The following is a 21,722-nucleotide window of genomic DNA, read 5'->3' on the forward strand; positions in this document are numbered from 1 at the left end:
ACATGCCTTCATTTAGACCTCTATACATGCCCTTTACCTCCTAGCTCTTTCCTCTATTTCCTTTTACTTTCCTCTTGTTCCACTATCATGCTCAGCCTTCATTTGGGTTTCAGTAATTCCTCTTGGTTACATTACCCTTGATCATGCCCTACCAGGCCTTGTACACTTTCCTCACCGCTAATTTGGATCACTTGTTGTTCCCTTGTCCCTGGGTTTGTTAACACCACTTCCTTTCCCCCCCCATCTCCCCACTCTCCCATGTCCCCCTGGAACTTTCGGTCCCATTGTTTTCACCTCCAGATTGTTCATCCAGCCTATTTTATTTAGACAGACCTGAAGAGATAATAACATGCATGAAAAGAAGACAGAGCAAAACCAAGCAACAAAAGAAAACAAAACAATAACAACAACAACAAGCCAATGACAAAAAATAAAACAACCACAACATCAAGAAAGAAAAGCTTGTAGTTAGTTCAAGACTGTTTTTTGGCCTTTAGAAGTACGTTCCGGTTGAATCTGATGGGGCGCCAAGCCCTGGCTCCAAAGTCTATTTTTGGTATTTCCTGGGGACTTTGTTGCTCTGTTCCCCTTGCTGTTCCGCTGTACGCCCTTAGTGTTTTGCCTCGGTGTGGTGGGATTAGATTGTGCACAATTCCCACCCTGTGTCTCCAGTGTTGTCCCCTGTAGCGCTTTGGGTCGTGCCATATGGTCTTCTCTGGGGGTTGACTGCTGGGAGCGGGAATATTGTCGTCAAGACTTGGTTTGCCAGGATGTACTTCACTCTCTCTTCCTCTCCCTTCATTTGCTCCCATGTGCTCTGATCAGATATATTCCTCTCCCTGAGCTGCAGCTTCAATGATGTCATCTGAAATAAATTCTTCTGGGGAGGGGCAGCTAGCTGTCCAAAGATTTCCTTTTATTTGGATCCACAATTAACATCCATGGAAGCCAAACCACATTCCGACCCAAATGAGTCACTTCTGGTTGATTTCTGCATAAGGTTGCTGAGGTTGTAAATACTTTTTAAACCATTCAATTATAAGTTTGCTTGGCATTTTTGATGTATGTACACCTTTCAGTAAGTTTGTAAACATTTTAAAAACAACATACAATATCATAAAGTACATTGAATAATTGCAAATAGATTTATATCATTATTAATACCCTAAAGTAAATTCTAATCATAGTGACTCTATAAGGGAGAATAGAACTGGCCCTGTGGGTTTCTTAGTCTAAATCTTTCTCCTATGGAGTGGCAGCTCTGTTTGGAACTTCAACCTTGTGTGCTTGAACTCCCTAACTGCAGTCCACCAGAGGAAACATCAGTCAAGAAATCACTTTGATGTATTGGACTGGGCAAAGATGCAAAAGACCTCCTTAAAGTGTTGAAAAGCCAAGCTGTCACTTTGAAGATTAAAGTTCCCTGACCTAGGACATGGTGTTTTCAGTCTTTTCATATGCACATGCAAGCTGGCCAATGAATATGGAAGACCACAGCAGAATCGACACCTTTGAATGATGGTATTGGCGAAGTACATTAAATATGCCGCCAGAAGAACAAACAAATATCTTAGAAGAAAAGTAGCCTGAATGATCCTTAGAAGTGAGGAGGGTGACCCTTTGTCTCCTGTACTTTGGGCATGTTATCAGGAGAAACAAGTCTAGAGAAGGACATCGTACTTGGTAAAGTATAGAAGTTCCACATAAAAAGGAGACCATAATGATTTGGATTGACACGCTGACTACAACAATGGGACCAGCCGAGCAGTCATGGTGAGCACTGCACAGGACCAGACAGTGTTTCCTGCTGTATGTATGTTTGCCACGAGGAAGAGCTTGCCTGTTGGCACCTCTAAAGAAGGACACTATCCCTTGTAGAAAAGTAGTTCTGACTTAAATTAATTTTTGATTACTCTAGTGAAGTTAGTCATATTTGACAATTCCACTTAATTATGATTCAGGAATTTTGCATGAATAAAGTATTTTCAACAAATATTGATCACTCACTAAGTTGATGATGTATATGTGTGGGACAGAGGAATCATTTTGGCCATCTGGGAGAGAGGCCATATAAAAACATTCTCTCACACTGAGTAGTAAAGGTCTACAAGTCTAATAATACATTGTTGGTGAGTACCCTGTAGTATTGCTAAGAGAAAGTAAATTAGTAGAAGGCAATTTGTCAATAGCTAACTAAATTAATAGTGGCATAAGTTCTTTTAGCCAATGAGTCACTTTCAAATTTGATTACATTGATAGACTTCTACTAAGGTGAAATGATATAGACAAGAGTTTACTATATATCACTGATAATAGAAAAAGATTGAATGCAGCTGAAATAACTGTTAGAGACCCATTTCATTATGATACTTAAATTTTGTAGAACAATATGTACCTATTAAAGAAAGACAGAAAAGCCATCTCCAGTACATGGCCTCTACTCATCCAGGATGAAAGAGAAAGAGTAAGGGGGTATGGCTCAGTGGTAGAGCATTTGAATGCAGACTGAAAGAGAAAGAAGAAAAGCCAAGACTCCGAAGAAACTAGGCTATAAGAGTAAGACCCAAAGAACTAGATGATGCTCAGCTGCCTCTACTGGTCCTTCAAATGGATCCTGATAGAATGAAAGAATATTATGGAACAAAACCTCACATTATTTGCAAATTCAATTTTATTGGGCCCATTGAGAGTAGCAGACACTTTTAAGCAGTTCACCTAATGCATTCTTTAATTCTTAATCTGAAACTGTCTCCCAAGGTCTCCTTTTAGTCAGCGGTCTCAGCCTGTGGGTCGCAACCCTTTTGGGGGTCGAATGACCCTTTCACAAATGAAGATAATTTTATGGTTGGGGTGGGGTCACCACAACATGAGGAACTGTATTAAAAGGTCGTGGCTGTAGGAAGGTTGAGAACCATTGTTTTAGCTAAATAGTAGAATAACTTAAAAAGTAAAGACTATCACCCTAAATAGTGAGATAGATCTTTTGAAAACATTTTTTTTCTTTTTCTTTTTGAGAACAAATGGTCAACAGTTTCGTTAAAACAAAGATGAGAAAGGGGTGCAGAGAAAGTAGTGGAAATGGAATAAGCAAAACAAAAATAATGAAGATGTTCACCCATTTTACAGAAAGAATGAAGCAGATTTTATGTAAGATAACCAAGTTACAGTGCTAGATGATAAAGGCCATCTTAGATTGTAAGGGAACAATGAAAGTGCATATTCAAATTTTTAAAATTTGATTGACATTCACACGTCATACAATTTCATAGTTTAAACATATTACCAAAATTGTATAATCAATTTTAGAACATCATCTCTTTCTTGCCCTTGTTATTATTAGTTCCTCATTTCTTCCCAACCTTCTCTGCCATAATCCCAAGAAACTATTCAAACAGTTACAATCTCTTTTTAACCTGTCCTGGATTTTATATAAAGAAAAACATACAAAGCAAAACTAGAAAACAAAACAAAAACTCCACAACAGTAACAAAATAATACAAAACCTCAGTTGGAAAGCTCATAGAAAATAATCAAAACTGGAATACATTTAAAATGGGTCAAAAAGGAGAACAAATGACAAGATGTTCAATTGTAACCTAACTGGAATGACCCTTAGTCCATGGTCTAGTAATGTACTCTTCTTAATAGCCAGGCTCTCCCGTTGCGGGAATTTGCCGGACGCTTACTCCCAGTGGAGAGGCCACCGATGGATTTTGACTTTCTACTGTCATCCGTAGTTTTCTGCAAACTGAGTGCGCAGACTTTAATGCTGGTCCATCTTCTCGTCTCGGATTTGATTACCTGTAACCTTTGGATCACACAGACTGGTGTGCTGCTTCTGGTTGCCTTAGATGTTACCTCCCTTAGATGGTTGTTTGAAGACAATCCCGTATGACCCCAGACACTATTCTTTCTTATAGTATGCATCACCTGATTTATTTTTGAAAATTAATATGTAACATATCCTTCCGTAATCCAATCACGTCGAAAAGAATTGTTTGCTGCCACAACCTGTGTCCGAACATTCTTTTTCTACATGGACTTTTTAAAAACCACACTTTGCTGTAGCACTCATCTCTTCTTGAGGGCAAGTATCAAGCGGGATCATGTTTTAATACTAATTGTTCTTAGATTAGGGTTCCCATTCAGTTTGAGTACAAAATCCATTCATGTCTCTATGGTTTATATATGTCCCTGGTCTACTTAACAGGCAGCATTGTTATTTTATTGGGGAACATTGTAAATCATCCCCATGGGGCATGTGGTAATTCTGGTGAATGGTATTATTATTGACTTTCAATTTTTTATTTTAATTAAATACTTTTCTTGGGGGCTCTTACATCTCCCATCACAATCCATGCATTCATGCATTGTCAAGCACATTTGTACATATGCTGCCATCATCATTTCCTTTTTTTTTCACGTTTTAATTTTTATTAGTGTACTTTAAAAGAAATAATTACACATACTATTTTTTATTCTTATAACCTGAAAATAATTGATTGGTTAAAAATGACCAGAACAACAAACCTGAGCATTATTGACAGATGTTGAACATAAACCCAGTCCTGAATCCTCTGATTTTTAAATATTAAAAAAAATATTTTAAAATACATATTTTAAAATATCTGAAACCATTAGCACCAACCGTCAAGGAATGAGACACTAACAGAAAGCTAGGAGGGAGCAGCTGGGGGGCCCCCACGCTATGTTGGCTGTGGCTTTGATTGTATGCACGTGATTGTAGTTCTAGACCTGGGTGCACTACAGTCCATGGCAGTGGTTGAGGCTCAGCCCGAGTCAAACAGCACTATTCTCATCCCAAACCTTCTTTTCAGCAGTCAGATGACTTTGGACACGTCCTTTCAGCTCTGCAGCCCCCCCATTTTCTTATCTGTAAAGTAGCTTGATGGTGGGAGATATTGTATCTGAATAGCTTGGTAAAAATAAAGATAATGCTGCCCAGTACTGAGACAAAGTGAGGAAGGAACAGGTCAAGGGTTAACTGTTGGCTCTGACTCCTAGGCACCCCATGTGGGTCAGAGCAGAACTGTGCTCCACAAATTTTCGATCATGAATTTTTTAGAAATTGTTTACCAGACTCCTATCGGAGGGCTTGACGGCCAACATTTTGATTAACAGCCAAGCACCGAGAATTGTTCATTCTCTTTGAGTCCGAATCAAAACTGTAGCCATAGGATTTTTAAAAACAGCTTTATTAGCACTTTATCCACATGTCATAAAATTCAGTAATTCAATTATATCAAGAAGAGATGTGCAATTACCACTACATTCAATTCTAGAACATTTTCTTCCTTGTATTCATTGTTCTTCATGTAATTCCACAACTTCTGCATGTGTAATTTAGTGCCATTGATTATACTCTACGTGTGTAACCATTGTTGTACAACCATTATTGATATCCTTTTTCCAATCATTCCACCACCATCAGCATAAACTCAGTGCCCCTGAGCAACAAATCTTTCCCCTTCACCCATGGTAACCATTGGTCAAGTTTGGCTTCTTCCCCCCCTTTTTTTTAATTAAATACTTTTATTGGTGGCTCTTACATCTCTTATCACAATTCACACACTCCTCCACTGTGTCGAGCTCATTTGCACGTATGCTGCCATCGTCATTTTCAAAACATTTCTTTCTACTTGAGCCCCTGGTATCAGCTCCTTATTTTTTGTCCCTCCCTCTCTCACTCGCCCTCTCTCAGGACCCTCTAATAAGTTATAGATTATTATTTTCATATCTTACATTGTCTTCTGTTGCCCTTCATCTACTTTTCTGTTGTTTGTTCCCTGGGAGGGGGTTATGTTGATCCTTGTGATGATTTCCCCTCTCCCCGACCCCCCACCTTCCCCTTCTTCTCCTGGTATCTCTATTCTCATTGTTGGCCCTGATTCCCTGTGTTGCAGGCTCTTATTTGTAGCAGTGTGTATGTTCTGGTCTTACCCGACTTGTAAGGGAGAATTGAGGTCATGATGGGGGTGGGGGGAAGCATTAACGAACTAGGGAAGTTGTGTGTTTCATTGGTGCTATACTGCACCCGGACTGGCTCATCTCTTCCTGTGACCCTTCTGTTGACGGGATGTCCAATTGTCTACAAATGGGCTTTGGGCCTCCACGCACCCCCCAACCCTGCCCCCATGAATGGTATTATTAATGGTAACAGAATTTCAAATACTGTTTAGAAAAAGCAGATATGACATGTGTAATATGTGTGGAAGAACAAACTAAACACAATGGTTGCCTAATTAAGATTTTGTATTTGAATATCGAGGTCTCAGTGGTAATTCCATTTTATGCTGTCATATTTCATAACTGCTGTATACTATACATTTTCTTATATTATCTAATCAAAATATAACAGCTACATTTTTAGAATGAAAACTAAAACATTTACTTTCTTTTTATATAATAGGCATATTTGATGAGACCTTCTATAATATTTTTTGATGAAATTGATGGATTAGCTCCGGTTCGCTCTAGCAGACAAGATCAAATTCACAGGTAATTTTTGCCCAAGTTTGGTTATGTTGAAGTTTTGGTATTTAGTTCTTACAGTAGCTAAGTGATATGAGACTTCTGAAGATTTATCCTGTGAACTCAAAAGGTTTTTATTGAGCATGATTGAATGAGAAAGTAAGAAAATGCTGTAAAGAGTTACTAAAAGTTCTGGAGCTGAGAGAACGCTCTGAAGAATCTATTTCTCACAGAGAGTTTTTGGGAAGAAATGGTACTCAAGCTTGAAATTGATTAATGTATTTATTGAGTGACAGTTTGACATACGTACTTATCTGGTTATGTTAAGAATTTAATCAATGAAATAAGCTACTAAATACACTTAATATAGAATTGAAGAGAATTTATTCCAGTACTTAAATTTGAGAAAGTATAACAAGTTGGGATATTTAGACACATCATCTACCGAAAACAGCTAAAAATCCTGGTTTGAAAGAAAAAAATATTCTTTGAAATATGGGTGAACTTGACAGGATAATTAAAAAAGATAAAGTTGAAGGAAAGAGATACTGTCGAGAGTGGTATCTCTAACTCCTTTTGCCTTGCTTGTATTATGCTGGACTTTGATGAGGAGGACCAAAACCAAAAGGCAAGGTGCTCACAGTGCCTAGCCCTAGCTGTGAGGTCTAATTAGAGACCCATCCATCACAAAGTTGGGACTCTTAAAACAATTTTTGCTTGTAGTCTGTATTCCAGACTAGGGATCTGCATGTAAAGGTACCTTGTTGCTTTGTTGCGGAGCAAAGAAGGGGAGTAGGAAATGTCTGAAAAGTTCTAATAACACCCAGTTCAAATTTACCTTAAAATTGATTCTAAAACCTCAGCCTCTGAATTAAAATTTTGAGATTTAACATCTCTAAATTAACAAAATAAAGCATAGCAAAATAAAGATTATCTCTCTGAAGGAAATAGCTTTCATTGTAGGCATCAAATAACTCAAATGAATTTTCAAGAATTGAGCAAAGCACCATTAGAAATTCTGCTAGCACAGACATAAGCAAGGTTCCACAGATGAGAAGCAGCAGAAACAGTTCCATGGAAACTGTGGATACAAGAATTTATAAATTTCACAATTTGTAAGCTAACTCTGCTGACTACGTGTAAAGAATTAACTTTTATAGTTTCTTATAAAACAGCCACAAGGAAATCTTTCATACGATGCTGTTTGTAAAAATACCAAAAAATATTTTAGGTATGAAGAAATATAAAATGTTTGACAATAGAATAGACACTGCTGAAAAGAGAAGTAGTAAACTGATAAGTTAGAGAAAGTTTTATAATTATTAACACCATCTAAAAGATATAAAGTACAGAAGAACAGTTATGAAATAGAAGATAGAGTAAGTCAAACATACTTTTAATTAGAATCCAAATAAACCCCCAAATATCTATGATTTAGTATAAATGGATTACATATTTTTGTTAAAAGACAAAGATTGTCAGACTAGAGACAAAAGTATGTGTTGTATTCAAGAGACACTTCGACATAAGAATATAGAAAGGTCCCAGTAAATTCATGGGAGGGAGAAAAGCGAATCACAATAGTTCTTAAAAATCTTAATAACAGCATTATTCATAATAGCTCAAATGTGAAAACATCGGATGAGTAGCTATCTGTAGGATGGAATATTCAGCCATGGAAGGGATTGAAGTTCTCGTATACTACAGTATGCATGGTCTTTTCAAATATGTTAAAGGAAAGGAGCCAGACATAAAAGGCCACATACATGTTTTTATTTATATGTAATAATCAGAACAGACAAAGTCATAAAATGATTGAAAAGGCTTCAAGTAAATTCTACTAGAATAAAAGCTGGTATAATTTCATTAACCTAGACAAAATAAACTTTTAAATTTTAAAGCATTATTGTACCTATTTTTGTTAAAAGACAACTATTGTTAGACTAGAGACAAAAGTATGTTGTATTCCAGAGACACATCTAAATATGAGAATATAGAAAGTATACAAAATTTAAAATATTACTATACATATATTAAAGACTATCTCAAAGTGAAAATAGGTTTAATTTACTATAAAGTATAACAATTTTATATTCATCATTTCCTAATAACCGAATTCCAGGTTATTCCAGAAAAGGACAGAACTGAAAAATAGAAGAGTTAAATTGGCTATAAATCATGTATCTATCTCAGGAGTTTATAGACTGAATTGATTAAAAAAAGAAAATCAGTTAATGCTTTTTAATGCTACTTTGACAACCACTTATAAAGGTCATCTGCTTAGGCACACTTGTCTAGAACAACTACAGCCTAGCGTGTTGTTGTAAACACAGCAACCTCTTGTGTTTCAGAGTAGAACCGTGTGCCAAAGGGCTTTAAAGGGTATGACATTTGGGAAGCAGGTCACCAGAAGTGGCTTCCCAGGTGTCTCTGCATGTTCTGTACTGCTTATTTTTGTGTCGGATTCAAGTGCCTAACAATTTGTGCTGTTCATGGGTCATATACAACATTAAAAAAAAGATAATAAAATTTAGCCCTACAAAGTTTGGTAATACACAAGCTCCATGCAACAATGAAAAGATGAGCAGAGAATTTTGTTTGTAATTAAGAAATGTTGCCTCCTAGTGTCTAAATGGAAGACTATACAGTAAGAAGAAAAGTCATAGCAAATTATGTCAAATGAACTGGAACCACAGAACAGAGGTCATGAAAGCCTAAGTTGGTTCCTTTGGATACTAATAAAAATGACAATATTGTAGAGTGGTGGGACATGATGAAAGAAGACAGCATTAAGTAATATTAGGAATGCAAAATAGAATGTTTCAGATTTTTATAGACATTAGGAGGTAAGAGCATATGATGTAACTGTAATAAATTGAACAAATTGGATAGAATGGACACATTTGTAGGAAAATAAATGCAATGAAATTTCCTTAAAATGGAAATCTGAGCATTTAATGTTTAAAATATTGAATCAGATGGCTAACATTCTCTTCTAGACAGACGTTTTAACTAGAAAAATTCGCCAGGCATTAAAGAAATAAAATACTTCAATGTCAAGAAAGACAAAAAGAGTACACTTTTCAACTTTAATGAGGATAGCATAATCTTGGTAATCGAATATGTTAAGGAATCTCAAAAACCAATAAAATAAAAATACTGAATAGTATAAAAAGGATAAAAAAATTGAACAGTCACTTCACCGAAGAGAAACACTTGAAAGGGTGCTTAATATTAGTAGTCAGAGTCAAAAGGAAATGAAAATCTGCAATGAAATACCATTGTATACTTATCAGAACGCTGACAATTGGAAGCCTGACCATATCAAGTGTTGACAGTAATATGGGACAAATAGGGACTCTTCATACATGGCGGTAGAGACTATAACATGGTAGACTCTAATTTGAAAATAATATTTCTTTTCTTATTATTTGTAAACAATGTTTGATAGTTACTTTTTAAAAGGTAAGTGTACTCCTGACATGACTCAACCTGTCCACGTCTATGTATTTACCTTGAGAAATGAAAGCATGAAATCCATAGGAAACATCTATGAACATTCACAACAGCTTTTTCTGTGGGAGATGGCAAGCAGATGTAGATAGATAAGCAACTTATGCGCTATTCATATAACCAGAGTAAAGAAGAATGAGTTTTTATTACACCAACAATATTATTGAATCCCAAAATGATGTTGAGCAGGTAGATGTTGGTTCCCTGAGGATGAAGTGGAGAGACTGAAGAAAAGTAGCAGGGTGGCTTACAGTAGAGCTTGAGGAAATTTCATCTATGATAGCTGTAGTAATAATCTTGATTGTGATGATGGTTTCGTGGGTATATATATATTGAAATGTACCAAATTATATACTTTAAATATACTTTTGTTATATACCAACGGTCCTTTAATAAAAAAAGAAAATTGTTTGTCTTATGGATGTGGATATAAAGATCTTAAACAAAATAATATCCAGGAAGTTATAAAAAAATCAAATATATCATGACTAAATTAATTTTATTTCACATATAATTATTTAATGAATTAAATCTATTTAAATGAAACTTACTATATTATAGAAAAATCTTGATTCTCAACAGGCATGGGAGAAATAATGTGATAAAATTCAATATCTTGTAAGATTCACATAGTATAAGACGTAGAAAGGTATTACCATACAGTTATCAATCAACTCAATCACCAACACCCTTAATGTTGAAATATGGACAATTTTCCCCACCCACTCCCTTTTAAAAAATTCAACATTTATGGGACACATGGCACGTATATTCCACATGTTTTTCTCTTCTAACTCTTTATTGTGAATTCATTTCATATGCTACATTTTGAGTGCTCCTAACATCCTTGTTAGGTAGATAGATGTCTTAGGCTCAGTTCCCTAGAGAAGCAAACCCAGTAATACCTGTGTATGTATGTATGTATATTTATATATATTTATATTGAGAGATATTTTTCAATAATAGAGTAAGCTTCATTTACATCTATTTAATTCATTAAATAATTACATATGAAACAAAATTAATTTAGTTGAGGTGTATTTAATTTCTAAAATAAGTTTTCTATGCTTCAGGATGCTTATTCTCTCCCCTCACCCCTTTTATATCTAAGCACAATACTTAAGCAATTTTTTTCTCATTTGTAAATTTTGGGAAGACGGCTAGAATGGTATTTGAGATGGATAGCAATTTTATGAATGTTTTGAACCTCGTAGAGAAGTTATGTCAGGTAAGTGTTTACAGGGAAAACAAAGATACAGAAGTGAAATTAGTTTCAAAACACAAGGAAGAGCCTTGTTCCTAGACATAGAATTTGTTTTGTAGTTAGGCACGAGGCAGTTGTATTCATAAATGCTTAAATCATGGCAAAACAAAAGCTACTGTAAAAGGCACAAACTGATTCTGAGTTAATATTAGAATGGTTATCATTCTAAGTAAATTGTCTAAAATTATAGTTGTAATGCAGACTTGATGATGTTGAACATCATCTAAGTTTCCGGGCATTAAAAACAAAAACCCCAAAACCAACCAACAAGATTCCTAATCTATTATATCAGGACTATAACAGTATTTTTACACACAGGTAACATGTTATATGGTTTCATGCAAACTGCAGAATCCCTCATGTATTAGTCTCCTATATGCTCTGCAGTCTATTTAAATTTTAATTGCAGTTCACAGAGTTCACATGCCATATAATTTTACTCATTTAAACAGTATCATGTTATGGCATTTGAGGAAGTACCCAAAAACAACTGAAAAAAATGCTCTGCTGGGCGGAGCTTTTATAGTATGCATTTTTCCTGCTAAGTGAACATCCAGCAACTCTTGTTCTGAGTTAGTGCACCTAGTGGCACCACCTGGGAAGGTTCTCTCTGGTCACAGTGAATTTTTTCATAAAGGCAGTTTTGCTTGAACCTCATTTTTTGTGATAGTCGATTTAAGAGAGCAGCACAGCTATAAATTTTGTTTCCTGCTTGGAAAAAATGCTGTAGACACTGTTTGTGATATTGGAACACAGCATACAAAGATAGTAAGTACTATGGGACAAATTCAAGTGTATAAGTGGTTTTCTTGTTTCAGAAAAGGTGAAATGTCTATTGATGACAGACCTTTTCTGGACACCCATCAACTTCCAAAATGGACGAAAATGTCGACAATATTTGTCCACTTGTGCTTGAAGACCGATTAAAGAGATGGGGATGTTATCTGGATTATCATGGAGGTGGATTTGGAAGATTTGGGAATGAGAAGGTGGCATGCCTTGGGTTCTGACTGACCAGAATACGAGCATCTTCTGTCATCAATGCTCATTTTGTTGTTGTTGATATGAGGGAGATAGTACATTTGGAGTTTGTTCCAACAGGTCACACTGTTAATCGAGCTTTCTACTTAGAGGTTCTGAAAAGATTGCATAACAGTGTGTGACGAAAAAGGCCTGATTTGTGGCAGACAGCCCTGGTTTTGCCATCATGACAGTGATAATGCTCCTGTTCCTGCAGCCATCTCACTGCGCCCGTTTTTGGCAAATAATAGCATGCCTCTCTTTCCCCATGCATGTTACACACCTGATGGGGGATATGAAAGAAATTTAACAACGTAAAAGAGGTGAAGAAAAAAAATCAAGGGAGGTACTGCCAGCTATCTAAACAGATGAGTTCAAAAAATGTTTACAAGAATGGAATCATATGATGGGCCAGCCCCAATCCCAACTATGTGGATAGCCCTCCATCCCCCCGCCCGCCCCCACACCCAGAAGAATTTACTTCAGAGGACAGCACTGAAACTACAGCTCAGAGAGAGGGACATGTCTGATCCGAGCACATGGGAGCAAATGAAGGGGGAGGAAGAGAGAGTGGAGCACATCCTGGACCACCTAACCTTGAGGCCGATATCCCTATTCAGAGCAGCCAATGCACAGAGAAGACCATATGGCCAGCCCCACTTTGAGACATGACATCCTTCAACTGACCCATAGCCCCACTACGGGGGCTAACACTGGAGACCCAGTGCAGGAATTGCACCCGATCTGACCCCACCACACTGAGGCAAAACACTAAGGGCGTGCAACAGAACAGCAAAGTGGAGCAGAGAAATGAAGTCCCCAAAGAATACCAAAAATAGACTTTGGGGCCAGGACATGGGACCCCATCATATTCAACCAGAACACACTCCTAAAGGTCAACAAACAGATTTGAACTATTTATAGGCTTTTCCTTTTTTTGTCATTGCTTCTTCGTTGTTGTTTTGTTTTCTTCTGTGAGACTTTGATTTGCTCTGTCTTGTTTTTTATGCATATTATTATCTCTGCCGGTCTAGATGAGATTGGCTGGATATACAATCTGGAGGAGAAAACAACGGGACTGACCATTCCAGGGGGACATGGGACAAGGAGATGTGGGGGAAAGGAAGTTGGTGCTAACCAACCCAGGGACCAGGGTACAACAAGTGATCCAAAATCGATGGCGAGGAGGACGTAGGAGGCCTGATAGGGCTTGATCAAGGGCGGTATAACCGATAGGAATACTGAAGCCTAAATGAAGGCTGAGCATAGTGGTGCAAGAGGAAAGTAAAAGGAAATAGAGGAAAGAACTAGGCGGCAAAGGGCATTTATAGAGGTCTAAATGCAGGCATGTACATATATAAATATATTTATATGATGATGTGGAATTAGACATATAAATATATTTCTATATAAGGATGTGGAAATAGATCTGTGTATATATGTATAGGTTTAGTATTAAGGTAGCAGATGGACATTGGGCCTCTACTCAAGTACTCCCTCGATGCAAGAACACTTTGTTCTATTAAACTGGCATTCCATGATGCTCACCTTCCCAACAGGATCACTGAAGACAAATGGGTGCATAAGCAAATGTGGTGAAGCAAGCTGATGGTGCCTGGCTATCAAAAGATATAGCGTCTCGGGTTCTTAAAGGCTTGAAGATAAACAAGCGGCCATCTAGCTGAGAAGCAACAAAGCCTACATGGAAGAAGCACACCAGCCTGTGTGATCACAAGGTGTTGATGTGATCTTGAATTGGGCACCAAAGAATAAAAATATCATGTAATTGTGAATGAGGGGGAATATGGAGTAGGCAACTGGACATACCCTTACAGAAGGGTTGCGGGGAGGAGAAGAGCCAGTCAGGGTTCAGTATAACCATCATAAAACATGCAACGTTCTCCTAGTTCTTTAATGCTTCCTCCCCCCCCACTATCATGATCCCAATTCTACTTTACAAACCCGGCTAGACCAGAGGATGTACATGGGTACAGATAAGAACTGGAAACACAGGGAATCCAAGACAGATGAACCCCTCAGGATCAATAATGAGAGTAGTGATACCAGGAGGGTAAGGGGAAGGTGGGGTAGAAAGGGGAACTGATCACAAGGATCTACATATAACCCACTCCCTGGCAGATGGATAACAGAAAAGTGGGTGAAGTGAAACATCGGACATTGTAAGATATGACAAAATAATAATTTATAAATTATCAAGGGTTCGTGAGGGAGGGGGTGTAGAGGGAGGGAAAAATGAGGAGCTGATAGCAAGGACTCAAGTAGAAAGCGAATATTTTGAGAATGATGATGGCAATAAATGTACAAATGTGCTTGACACAATAGATTTATGTATGGATTGTGATAAGAGTGTACAAGCCTCCAATAAAATGATTTTTAAAAGGAAAAAAAATGAAATCAGAGATTTGACAAATGTATTCAGTGTAATTCACAGTACTTTGAAGTTTATTAGGTGGTTTTGTAAAACAATTTAAATACATAGCTTTGAAAAAAAAACACCTTTTTTTGGGGGGGGGGGGTTCCCTCCTACAGACAGTTATCCAACTATCATCATAGCCAACTTTAGAACATGGTTATCACCCCAGAAGGAATCTACTAGACTTTAGCTGTTACTCTGTAGTCTTGCCATTGTCACATACCTTTGGAAAGTACTAATCTATTCTCTGTTTTCATAGATTGCCCATTTTTGGACATTTCATATAAATGGAATCATACACTATGTGGCCTTTTGTGTCTGGCTTCTTTCATTTAGGGCAATGTTTTCAAGGTACATCCTTGTTGCTGCATGTATCGGTACTCCATCCCTTTTGATTGCTGGGTAGTATTTTATTATATAGACATACTAAACGTTTTTCTCCTATTTGGGCTGTTGCCAAATTATGACTCTTAGGAATAATGCTGCTTATCAACATCCATCTACAAGTTTTTGTGTGCATATGTTTTCATTTTCTTGGTTAATAACCTTAGAATGGAGTTCCTGGCAAACTGTTCTTCAAAGAAGCAAGACCATTTTATATTCTTTCAAGGTGTTTATAAGCATTCTCTACATTTTCATCAATACTTTCTACTATTAGAATATTTTATTTTATCTATGAGTGCAAAGTGGTTTCTGTTTGTTTTTCACTGATGATAATCGTGTCACGCTTCATTTCACATGCTTATTCGCCGTTGGTATATCTTCCTTGGAAAAATGACAAGTTGGATTCTCTTTTATTCTGTTTTATTCCTGCATTAGAAGAGGTCTTTATATACTCTTGATGCTGTATTCTCAGCAAGTAGATAATTACACATACTTTCTCTCATTCTGTAGGTTGTCAGGCATTAAAAGGTTTAAGACTTTTCTTGTGACTTGATAGTGCCTTCTGAAGTAGAAAAGTTTTTTCATTTTGATGAGTTACATTTAATCATTATCGGTTTTCATTGCTGTGATTTAGATATTTATGAATGTTCTTTGAGTATATTTGAACATAATTTCTTTAAAGTTACTTAAGCTTGCATTAAGGCATATTCATGCTACAATCACACTGTTAGCATTTAAGACTGATCTTATAAATTATTTTTTTCTTAATTAATTTTACCTGGAAATCTTTGTTATAGTTCTATAGTATCAACTCTCCTTGCCCTTATGGATGGATTGGATAATAGAGGCGAAATTGTTGTTATTGGTGCTACAAACAGACTTGATTCTATAGACCCTGCACTCAGGAGACCTGGTCGTTTTGACAGAGAATTCCTTTTTAACCTGCCTGATCAAAAGGTAAGAGCTTTTGCATATGGCATATTATACATTTATGTGTCATTTGATTATGATGTATATATGTACAGTAAGGTCATAATCTATGAATTTTCATCTAAATTTGAGCTTATGGATTATCTCAGTAAACATGCTTTAACTGACCCTTAAAATGTAGTGATTAATATAATCTTTTTCTACTAATTTTTAAGATTTTTAATTTATGATTTTTAGGAAGTGAAACGCTCTTGCTTAGATGTTCAAGTGCTCTGTTCTTTAGTTCTCCAGATTACATAGTTTTGTATGTGTCTGAGAAAGTATACTTAACCAAAGTGTGTTTGTTTCCATATTTTTATAGCATTATTAATGAGTTTACCGTATCCAAATGTTCATAGTAATGATAAAGGATAATATATAATTAGAAATGATAAACACCATGTATGATAGTGTAACATTTTAAAAGGCATATAATTAAAACATGACAGTATTTAGTGATTGATTATATAAGGTGTTAATGTGATGTACAAGTTTTTCCCTCAGTTTTATGGAAAATTTTTGTTGGTTTCTGTTTGGCCAAATTAATCATTGGATGAGCCCTACTCAGAACTCAAGTTTGAAGGGGAGAGGGGTTTATCGAGGAAGTGTATATATATATATATATATATATATGCATTTTATTCCTTTAAGGCGTGCCGTGTGTCACTCTGTGAAGGAGTCGGTGGTCGTGACGCAGAGCAGACTGTCGGGAGACCCAGGCAGTGGCGTCCCTGTGTAGAGCAGTAGTACTCACTTGATCTCAATCTGCAGGACTACTAGACATTGTCTCAGATTTGGGTTGACAGTCTAATTTCAGGCTTTAAATAGCCACCATGTTTAAGTAGCTTTGTCTGGACTGGAAATCTAACACCCCCACCATCATTTTCATTGCTTAATTGCCGTTTCTCAATACACCAGCGGTGTGTCTCATTGTCAAAGACAAGGCTGAAGTGGGTGCAGTCTACTTCATACGGGGAACCATCAGCTCTCTTGTGCGGACATCTAATAATGGTCAAGGGACACTTTATTTAGGGTCTATCATTATATGGGGAGTGTCCTTAGTTTGAAGGGTACCCAGCCAGCTTTTAACACAGAAGGTGAGTGAATATTTTTGTGAAGATACAATATTAAGCTGGTTTTTATGAGGGGCAAATCAAAAACATATTTCTGCTTTCCAACTTCTTCCATTCTCTGACACCAGTTGCCCTTCTTGTGGCACGCGTTCTCTCTATTGTGTTAGATTGTTCATTGTAATAGTTTACAGAGCTCAGAGATTAAAGTTAAGGTTCTGTGATTTATTTGGTTAATAACATCTAGAAGTAACATAGTACAGTGCAAATTTAGTGTGGCTCTTACAGTGGAGGATCTGTCTCTGCCTTTAAACTCCTCTGATCAGACAGCACTTGGAGCAAAAATATTCCCTGTCTTCTCCTGGAGGTCACTGCTGCTACTTTTCTTGACCGGCAGCTATTTGCTTTTCTGGTCTGCACCTGGCGCTGCTTTCTGAGTACCACTTCTCTTGGAGCGCAGGTGCAGCTTTGCTTGGTGGACACGGCTTCCTGGCTATAGCCATGACAAGTGGCTCTGCTATTTACTGGCATAATTCTTTACCAGCTCTGGGGGAGGAGGGGGAGTTAGGTGTGGGGGTGGGGCTCTGTAAGTAGCTTCATGATCCTGAAAGGATGCACTGTTCATTTTGATTCGTCGGCATTCAGGAAGTTCCAGAACTTCTGTATGACATGGCTTTCAGAAGCTGTTTCACATGCTCTTTGGCAGGTCTTACCAGTTACATTGTCAATTGGGTGTCAGGGGAGAAGGACTTACAGAGGATAAAGGTACACATCTTCAGGGTGCCAACATTAGGAAATCTTGTTTTACCGAGAACTGGAGAATAAAGTTTGCATAAGGTGAATTCCATGCCTTGTAGCAAGCCATTGACTTGGCTTACAAATGTCTTCTCTATGTCCCAGTTAATGTAGGCTTTGGAGTATTTCCAATTCTCAGCCCTCACAGTTTACAGGCTAAAGCAGTGGTTCTCAACCTGTGGGCCATGGCCCCTTTGGGGGGGTTGAACGAACCTTTCATAGGATTCACTCAGTGCATAACAGTAGCAAAATGACAGTTATGAAGTAGCAATGAAAATAATTTTATGGTTGGGGTCACTACCACACGAGGGGCTGTAATAAAGGGTCACGGCATTAGGAAGGTTGAGAACCACTGGTCTAAAGGGATTTAGCAATAACCAGGGTCTGGAATAGCACTCTCTGTGCAGATCATCTCTGAGGATATTAATGTTCGATATTTGCACTGCCCCTTGCTATTATGAATAGTGCTACCATCTGATTCCTGATATTAATGCTATCAGCTAATTATGGATTCTTTTTTGTTATTCTGGATTTTTATATATCAGTTTTTCTTTTTTGTCATTGAAAAAGGAAATTAATTTTATTTTGGAGCTAAGTTGATGAAATATTGTTTGTTCTATGCAGTCAGATTTTGGGTTTAAAGGATGCCATTTTAAGAAAAAACAAAAGCAAATTGCTTAAACTTTGTTTCATTGAGTTCAAATGTAGACTGAAATCAGCTTGCAAAATAGTAAATGCTAAAGAATCAACTTACAGGATGTAATATTTTTGAACTTAACTAATATATTTCAAATTAAATATTTTTGTAAAAGTTTAAAATTACCTGTAATTCCTTATGCAGATGACAGGGCCCAATATTCTGTTCCACCTAAATCAAAGTTGTATAAAAGTTAGGAATATTATGTTGCTGCTGTTCGTTGCTGTCAAATGGGCTCTAACTGAGTGACGCCCCGCGCCCAAAGAAGAAAATCCTATTCAGCCTCACAATTGAGCCCATTGTTGCAACCAGTGTGCCAGTCCATCTCCTTGAGAGTTTTATTTAAAAAAAATTTTTTTTATCATCCTCTAACTATAAAGTTGTACAAATGTTTTGAATATTGCAACACATTAAAATTTCTGGGACTTTTATTTTTAAATGATAAAAAATTAAATAGTAGTAGAAAAGTGAAGTTTAGATTTGAGTTGTTGACCTAACTTATTTATTTAATTTAATTTTTAAAATCATTTTTATTAGGGCTCATACAACTCTCATCACAATCCATACATACATCAGTTGTGCAAAGCACATTTATTGCCCTAATCATTCTCAAAACATTTGCTCTCCACTTAAGCCCCTGGCATCAGCTCCTCATTTTGCCCCCTCCCTCCCTGCCCCCCGCTACCTCATGAACTCTTGATAATTTATGTTATTATTTTGCCATATTTTGTCATGTCGTATGCCTCCCTTCACCCACTTTTCTGTTGTCTGTCCCCCAGGGATGAGGTTATATGTAGATCCTAGTAATTGGTTTGTCCTTTCCAACCCACCCTCCCTCCACCCTCCTGGTACTGCCACATTCACCACTGGTCCGGAAGTGATCATCTGTCCTGGTTTCTCTGTGTTTCCAGTTCCTAACTGTACCAGTGTATATCCTCTGGTCTAGCCAGATTTGTAAGGTAGAGTTAGGATCATGATAGTGGGTGGGGAGAGAGCATTTAGGAACTAGAGGAAAGTTGTATGTTTCATCGTTGCTATATTGCACCCTGACTGGCTCCTCCCCAAGACCCTTCTGTAAAGGGATGTCCAGTGGCCTACAAATGGGCTTTGGGTCTCCACTCCGCTCTACCCCACCCCCATTCACAATGATATGATTTTTTTGTTCTGATGATGCCTGATACCTGATCCCTTCGACACCTCGTGATCGCACAGGCTGGTTTGCTTCTTCCATGTGGGCTTTGTTGCTTCTGAGCTAGATGGCCGCTTGTTAGTCAAGTTCTTTTCACCTCTCAGAAACTCAAATATCTTGGTTTGTAAAATTAGACAAAACTTCTATTATTTATTTCATAGGATTATTATGCAAACAGATTTAATGTGAATGCCAATGTATTTACATTTCCTTGATAATAAATAAACAACTTGCTTTCTAGAGAGTATGGTTAGTTAAAACTTGTTTGAGCTAATATATTTCAGTGATGGATGATATTTTGCTTATTTATACATTTCTTCTTAGGCAAGAAAACACATTTTACAGATTCATACCAGGGACTGGAATCCAAAATTATCAGATACCTTTTTAGGCGAATTGGCTGAAAAATGTGTTGGTGAGTGCTGTTGTTTAAGTTCTTTGTTGTTTACTCTGCTCAGCGGATGAGTATAGGTATGTTTTTGGTTATGCAGATTGCTCTGACTTTAAGAAATATTTAAATTATTTCACTTGAAGTTTGAACACTTCTAAATTATAATTTTAGCTCCTGTACCTTTTATTGAGTACTTGCTATCCATAACATGTCATGAAAAGTATTAATGTGCTATGCCTTGTCTCCTTTTGGGAATTTTCTCCTCTCAGAAATTTTACTAAGAAAAAAATTAGTTTAAACTTGAGAGTGGTCCATTTCAAAGGTAGAACGACAGTCTTTTACTTTGCAGGTTACATCAGGGGCTCTTCTTAAGGCTTGTGATCTAGATGGGATTTGGGTATTCAAAGAGCACACTTAATGGCAAATGCTATTCTTTCCCCAAATAAACAAAATATAAACCTTCCAATGCAATGTTCAGGTGTTCCCAGAGGGGAAACTCTGCCCACAGAATGAACGAACACCACTGTCCTAAAAGGACATGAGTGTATTGTACTTATGATGATGATGATACCTATGGAGAAAAACCACTGCTCTCCAGTTGATTCTGACCCACAATAACACGATAAGACAAGGAGAACTGCCACTTTGGGTTTTCAAGATTTGAACTTGTTCATGGGAGTAGACAGCCTTCGTAGTCTCACAGAATGGCTGGCCAGTCTGAACTGCTGACCTTGTGGTGAGTAGCTCAGCCACCAGGGCTCCCTGCGGACCATACATAGGAGATGGAATGAAAGACACGGGCTCTAATTAGGTCTGAAATAAAAATGGATACAATATTAAACTGAATGTACACGGTTTCCTTTATTTTTTTCCCCTTTCAGTCCCTCAGAGCTATAAATCAGTTTCTCTCCATGAACTTTAAGCATTCTGAAGAAATCTCCCAATAATCTACTAGTAATCAACAGTCTTCTTGGGAAAACTTTAAAGTTACCAAAACCAAAAAGAACAAATTAGTTTTAAAAATCACTGTGATCCACCATCAAATAATTAAAACTTAAATAGATTACTAATGTAATCTAGTTAGCTACATCCGAATTATCCTCTTCATCCACAGGGACTTCCATCTCCGAAGCAGCATTCCTCAGCTTTTGAACCACAAAGAACTGGACATCTTCTGGTGAGGAGAAAACGTAAATCTCTCCAGCACTACTCCAGTTTAAGCTTTGCCTGGTATAAGAGAGCATGCGCCAAACCCGTTTCATGTCCATTTGGCTTGACCTTTGCAAAGCCTGTGCTGCTTTATGGGAGAGGGCGGTATTTGGTATAAAACCCAGTCTTTTCCCCCTTTCAAATGGACCCCTCTGGTCTCTTGCTAGTTTTATTATTTTAATGTGTTACATCAGGCCGGGGAATTCTGGTAGGTTTTTCTGTGTATTTGACACAGAATACTCCTTAACTGACAGAACAATAATTTTGGAAGTTCCCTAAAAGACATATTTTAAAA

General features: G+C 37.2%; 1 protein-coding gene across 4 annotated transcripts in view; it reads left to right on the forward strand.

The window, feature by feature from the left end:
* ATAD2B (ATPase family AAA domain containing 2B) overlaps positions 1 to 21,722 on the forward strand; it is a 174,105-nt gene that overhangs the window by 74,935 nt on the left and 77,448 nt on the right. For all 4 annotated transcript variants that reach the window (XM_075557052.1, XM_075557054.1, XM_075557056.1 and 1 more), the window contains exons 13-15: positions 6,431 to 6,519; positions 15,905 to 16,064; positions 20,152 to 20,242. In XM_075557052.1, the coding sequence (XP_075413167.1) occupies positions 6,431 to 6,519; positions 15,905 to 16,064; positions 20,152 to 20,242 (340 nt within the window). The remainder of the gene's footprint in view (positions 1 to 6,430; positions 6,520 to 15,904; positions 16,065 to 20,151; positions 20,243 to 21,722) is intronic.

Source organism: Tenrec ecaudatus, chromosome 8 (genome assembly GCF_050624435.1).
Source record: "Tenrec ecaudatus isolate mTenEca1 chromosome 8, mTenEca1.hap1, whole genome shotgun sequence".
NCBI classification, from domain to species: Eukaryota; Metazoa; Chordata; class Mammalia; order Afrosoricida; family Tenrecidae; genus Tenrec; species Tenrec ecaudatus.